The following is a 6,000-nucleotide window of genomic DNA, read 5'->3' on the forward strand; positions in this document are numbered from 1 at the left end:
TTTAAGTTCTGAAATGTAGAGTGTAGGTTGTCTGGAAATTTGTTTACGTGCATTTAAATAAGGCTTTTAAAATAAAGAAATTTTGAGGTGAGTAGCTCAAGAAAGAGAGAAAGAATTGAGCTGTTGCCTAGCAACAAGGTGCTCTACAACATGCAGACATGGAGATAGAAACAGTTTTCTTTTTGGAAAGGAACACAGAACTATCCATAAGATTAGTGAATTATAGGGATCTATGAGAGACAGACAGGCTTTTCAGACTGAAAAGGCCTGTCGCATCAGCTGTGCAGTTTCAAAAGTCTCCAAAATTGTCAGGGCTGAAGACAAGAAGTCTCAAGTGGCTTACTGTCAGTGACGGATACGTTCCAGAAATAGAATGCTGTGGAAGAGTTGCATTAGCAATTTGCTTGAGTCTCAGGAAGAGACATTAACTAAAGAAATAGCATCAAGTAATGCAGAAATATATTGAAGCAAAATAAATTACATCTGCATCCACTGAACAATGAACTTTTAGGTGGAAACATCATGACCCCCTTACTGGGGTTTAGTATCTGTAGAGTTGTTAAGAGTAAAGGTTTGAATCTTTATTTCTGATATTTGTAATAGCATCATTTCAAATGATTGCTGTAATGCAGAAAATTTTTTTTTTCCCTTTTGTCTGTGATAAACTTTGATTAACTATTGTGAAAAGTATATGAACATATTCACAAGTACTGTCCACCACAGTTAACAAATTGCCAAAAACAAAATCTATGGTCTATTGAGCCACTTTGGTTTACTTTGGGATCTGACTTATCCAGTGTTCTCATCAATTAAGGTCAGAACAGAAGACTACTGTAGTAAATCATTGTGGAGATAGAGTCAGCAACAGAATCGCATCTTTGTTTTGGCCATTTGCTATACTCATTTCCTGGACCTTGGATCTAGTGGTGAAAACTGTTCCAATGCTGGAAAAGCATCACCTTCCTGGAAAGACTTAGTTCCCTACACTTATGTACAGGTAGTTCTTGGAAAACATGCATTCCAGCAGTGCAATTTGGCTATAATGTCACTGAAGAATTAGCAAAAGGTATTTTCAAGAACGCTGACCTCTGTTCACAACAGCGCGATTCCAGCGGGGATCAGTTCGTGCACTTCATTCTGCACATGCGCCGATGTCCGCGCCGTTCTGCACATGCACCAATGCCTATACCAAAGACTCCGTGCCATTCTGCACATGTGCAGTGTCAGTGCTATTGTTCATGCCGTACTGCGCATGCACTGTTGTCATAAATTTACTTTTGCATTGTTAATAAATATGATTTCAACCTTCATTCAGGCTGTGCTATACTTTGTGTTAGACTTCAGAGTGACTTTTGAGTGATCATAAGTGGTATTTTTTGCTGGTCTGCCCCAATCCCACTTTTCCCATAGGCCCCCATTATTTATATTAAGCGATTTTCTATTAAGTGAGGTTTTGTTAGAATGCAATTGTGGCATTATAGGAGAATGACCTGTAGAATTGTTCTTGGATTTTCAGGTGCTTTAGATTTTTTTTCCACTATATCCTCTAGTCCATTCCTGAAGCAATCATTTCTCTAAGATGATTGGTGAGATTGTAATTTACTCAAAACCCATTACAACAAGCTAAAATTGGGCATGATAGCTCCTTGGCTGTGGGCTGTAATACTGCAACAATTAATGAAAGATGCTCTTTAAGTAAGAGCTCAGTTTCCCCAATGACATCATTCCACTGTCATTCCTCAGGAAGATGGAAGGTTTGTGTGGTTCAAGTTCTGGTTGTAAGTTATGGCTAAGTTTAGTCCGCTGAACTTGATATGATTGTAAGATTGTGTGTGTTGTGCCTTGCTGTGCATAGCTTTTCAACTAAATTATCGAAGTTTGAATTCTTGTGGACATCCATGGCTTCTTGTGCAAGCAATTTCTGAAATGCAAATTCAGATTTTTATTTATTTACTCTGGCCTCAACATTGCAGGGATTCTCCAATACATCGAGAATGTTTTTTGACAGTTTAGAAAACACGAGACAAATTTTCAAGCTTAAAATTCGGCACCAGTATCAATTGAAAATTGATTTTCATACATCAGTGTAGTGGATAAGAAAAATGACTCAGATTATGCTATGTTGTATTAAACACTGACTAGATGTTTTATTTACATGAGGACTATTGGAGTTCATAAATTAACTGGGTATGACCAGTATATGTATGCCTAGGTTTAATATCCACATGTTCTAAGAAGGGATTTTCTACTTCCTGAGGGTTCTTTTCCAGTACACCAGGCAGAATGGCTATTTTCTGTAGTTGGCTCCTAGCTAGGTAGCGGACAAACAGCTGTGTCATTAGCAGAAGTTCTTCTTTAATTAATAATCATTTACACTTGAAACTCATGAACAGAAGAAAACATGTTGAGAGTCTGTGAGCATGGTTCTTGAACAAGTCAAGGATTTCAACAAATCACTATCTTCTGTTGCAGTCCTGAGCCCAGTAGGAGGATTTAGTTGCGTTTTAGTTACTCATTTGACACTTTCTTTTGCTCCTGTTTCTGGTATATTGTTTCTTGAATGATTTCTTTTAATTCTTGTAACAGGTCTTGTATATGATACACTGATGCTAAAACATCATTGTACCTGTGGAAATACAAACAGCCATCCAGAACATGCTGGCAGAATCCAGAGTATCTGGTCTCGGCTCCAAGAGACAGGCCTACGCAGCAAATGTGAGGTAATTTCCAGAGACAGAAAACAAACTGTTGTTATCTCTATTGAGTAGTACAAAATGATTATTATTAGAAAACATTTAAGTACATACAACCTTGAGCAGATGCAGAAGCAAAAGTTAATACATTTACCATAGCTAAATTACCTGTGACCTGTTGTAAAGCTTTATGCAGCTTGCACAGAGAAGACTTAGATTAACTCACCTGTTAGACATATCATGGAATAAATGTATGTTAATGTGATCTAAATTGGAAGAATATATTTAGTTGGATGCATTGTGGGAAATCTGTTTAGGTAAATTTACCTAAGTTCAAATTTTATTCATAATGCAAAGACGGTTTTTCAAAAATCGTAGACTAAGTGTAGGAATTATAATTTCTCCCATCCTGCTTTTCCATTTCTGTTCACCAAGTACCGGAGTATTTTATGCTGAAGAGCATTTGGGGGCTTAGTGGCCTTCTTTGAGCTGCTGAGTTTGTGAACCTGGAGTGATTGTTTATTTCATAATTATCAATTTCAAATGTGAATAATTTTCGTTAGGAACAGTCATGGAACTAGACATATAGTACTCACCACCTCTGGGTACAGCATTTCAATGTTGATAATTTTACGGAACTTGATGTACTTTATATAATTTGTTTCTGTTCTTTGTGTGAATTTCTATCACCATTGGGAATGTTTCAACATGCTTTACATTACAGAATTGTCAATAATGTTAGGGATCAAAATAATTATATCTAAACTAATAACATCCTAATTTTGCAGTTATAACTGTGACAAAATTTAGAAGTATTGAAGCTGTAAGGAAGATGGTAATAAACTTGCAGCTCTAGACAGGCTGGTGGAATAGATAGACATATGGCAAATTAAATTTATTGCAGAGAATATTCCATTTATTCAGAAGAAATAGGATAGACAGTGATATTAAAGGATGCAATTCCAAAGGGGGAACAGGAGCAGAGAGACCTGGAAATATTTGAAGGTACAAATTATTGGAAGTAGGAGGGCAGGATGAGAAAGCAGTTAATAATTCCTAAACTTCAGAAATAGTGGCAATGAGCTCAAAAGCAAGGAAGATGCAGTGTATCTTTATAAAATGCTGATTTGACCTCATTTGAAATATAATGTATCCAGTTCTGGGCACTGCACTTCAGACAAGGTTTGAGAATATTTAGAAAGGGTGACAAGAAAGAAAAAAATTCAGAGAGTTAGTCCAGGAATCAGAGATTAGGTTAGGGCTGTTTTTTTAAAAGATTTGGTAGAAGTACTCAAAATCATGAAGGCTCTGAATAGAGTATTTGTATTTTTTTTATACATGTTAGTCTGTGTGACAAATATCAAAAACAATTAAGTTCTTGTTTGGATAGATGTCTTGAAGATTATTAACAGCAATAACTATTTATACAGCTCTAATTTCACAGACTTAGACACAGTCTGGCTTTGTGCTTACTGATGTTATTGTACAAACACATAGCTGATTGACTGAAGAGGTACTGCACTGAGAAAAACTGAAGGTGAGGCCTGACAACAGTCCATAGTACACTAATGAATCCTTTTAAGACATGAAGGCAATGGGACGTTCAACATATTACCTCTTCTCCTCACAGCCATCAGTTCAACAGTCTCCCAGAGAACACTGCTCATACTGAATGATCATGCAAACCAACTAGACAAGGTTTTCAGGTAGTTTCATTAAACCTGTTTTAAAGGTTCACATTATAGAAACAGCGTCCCTAATTAATCAAATGCATCCAATGAATTTGTGTTGACGAACCATGCGTTATATCAGAATGACCTGTTCAGTTGGGAGTTGCCCTGGGAATCCTCAACACTTATTCCAGACCCCATGAAGTCTAATGGCATCAGTCCAACATGGGCAAGAAACCTCCTGCTGATTACAATGTGCTGTTCCCTCTCAGCTGTTGCATTGATACTCCTCTGTTTAGAACTGTGGAGGAATTTGAAGTTAATTTATTGTCACGTGTACCGAGGCACAGTGAAAAGCTTTGTCTTGCAAGCAATACAGGCAGATCACATGGTTAAATAGCATAGATAAGCAAATAATAGATAAATAGCGGCAAAATTAAAGACACAGGTACAGGCGAATGCTAACAGTTTGTGAGTCCATGCAGTATTCTAACAACAGTAGAGTAGAAACTTTCGAAACCAGCTGGTACATGTATTCAGACTTCTGTAACTTCTCCCCGATGGTATAGATTGTAGAAAAGCATTGCCAGGGTGGGCCTGTTCTTTGAGAATGCTGGCAGCCTTTCCTTGACATCCGGCCTGCTAGATGGATTCTGTAGATGGGAGGTTGGCCTTTGTGATTGTCCGGGCTGAGTTCACACTCTCTGTAACCATCTCCAATCTTGAATGGCACAGTTATCATACCAGGTAGTGATACCTTCAGTCAGAATGCTCTCGATGGCGCATCTTTAAAGGTTGGCAACGGTATTCGCCGTCATGCCAAATTTTCTCAGCTGTCTAGGAAGAAGAGACGTTGTTTGGGCTTTGTAACCAATGTGTCCACATGAAGAGTCCAAGAAAGCTTGTTGTTGATGACCACTCCCATTTGTTCCAGTTCTGTGCTGTTAATGTGTAGGGGGGGCAGGAGTAACATCCCGCCGAAAGTCAGTAATGAGTTCCTTGATTTTGCCGGCATGGAGAGCGCACCGTTTTACCAGGTCTTCCATTTTCCGTCTGTTTTGTCGCCATCTGCGATTCGACCATCTATGGTGGTATCATCAGTGAACTTGTAAATGGCATTAGTCTGGTATTTGGTGATGCAGTCATGGGTATGCAGTGAGTACACTTGGGGGCTGAGTACACACCCCTGGGGGGCTCCAGTTTTGTGTGTTAGGATGAAATATTGTCCCCAATCTTCACTGATTGTGGCCTGTGGGTCAGGAAACTGAGGATCCAGTTGCAAAGTGGGGCTTAGCCTGAGTTCACTAAGTTTAGTAATCAGTCTCGAGGGGATAATAGTGTTGAAGGCTGAACTATAGTCAATGAGTAGGATTCTTAGGTAAGGAAACACTGAGAATGACAAGAACACATAATTGCCAGGTTTGTGAAGGTTTGTAGCTCATCCAGAGTGCATTATGTGTTCTAGGGTGTAGGTTTGTTCGCTGAGCTGTAGGTTTGATATCCAGACGTTTCATTACCTGGCTAGGTAACATCATCAGTGGCGACCTCCAAGTGAAGCAAAGCTGTTGTCTCCTGCTTTCTATTTATATCTTTCTCCTGGATGGGCTTCCTGGGGTTTGTGGTGATGTCATTTCCTG

At 38.7% G+C, this 6,000-nt stretch overlaps 1 protein-coding gene across 12 annotated transcripts in view; it reads left to right on the forward strand.

The window, feature by feature from the left end:
• hdac4 (histone deacetylase 4) overlaps positions 1–6,000 on the forward strand; it is a 492,096-nt gene that overhangs the window by 409,640 nt on the left and 76,456 nt on the right. For all 12 annotated transcript variants that reach the window (XM_043693112.1, XM_043693104.1, XM_043693105.1 and 9 more), the window contains one exon: positions 2,587–2,720. In XM_043693112.1, coding sequence (XP_043549047.1) covers positions 2,587–2,720 — 134 coding nt within the window. The remainder of the gene's footprint in view (positions 1–2,586; positions 2,721–6,000) is intronic.

The sequence above is a fragment of the Chiloscyllium plagiosum genome, chromosome 7 (genome assembly GCF_004010195.1).
Source record: "Chiloscyllium plagiosum isolate BGI_BamShark_2017 chromosome 7, ASM401019v2, whole genome shotgun sequence".
NCBI classification, from domain to species: Eukaryota; Metazoa; Chordata; class Chondrichthyes; order Orectolobiformes; family Hemiscylliidae; genus Chiloscyllium; species Chiloscyllium plagiosum.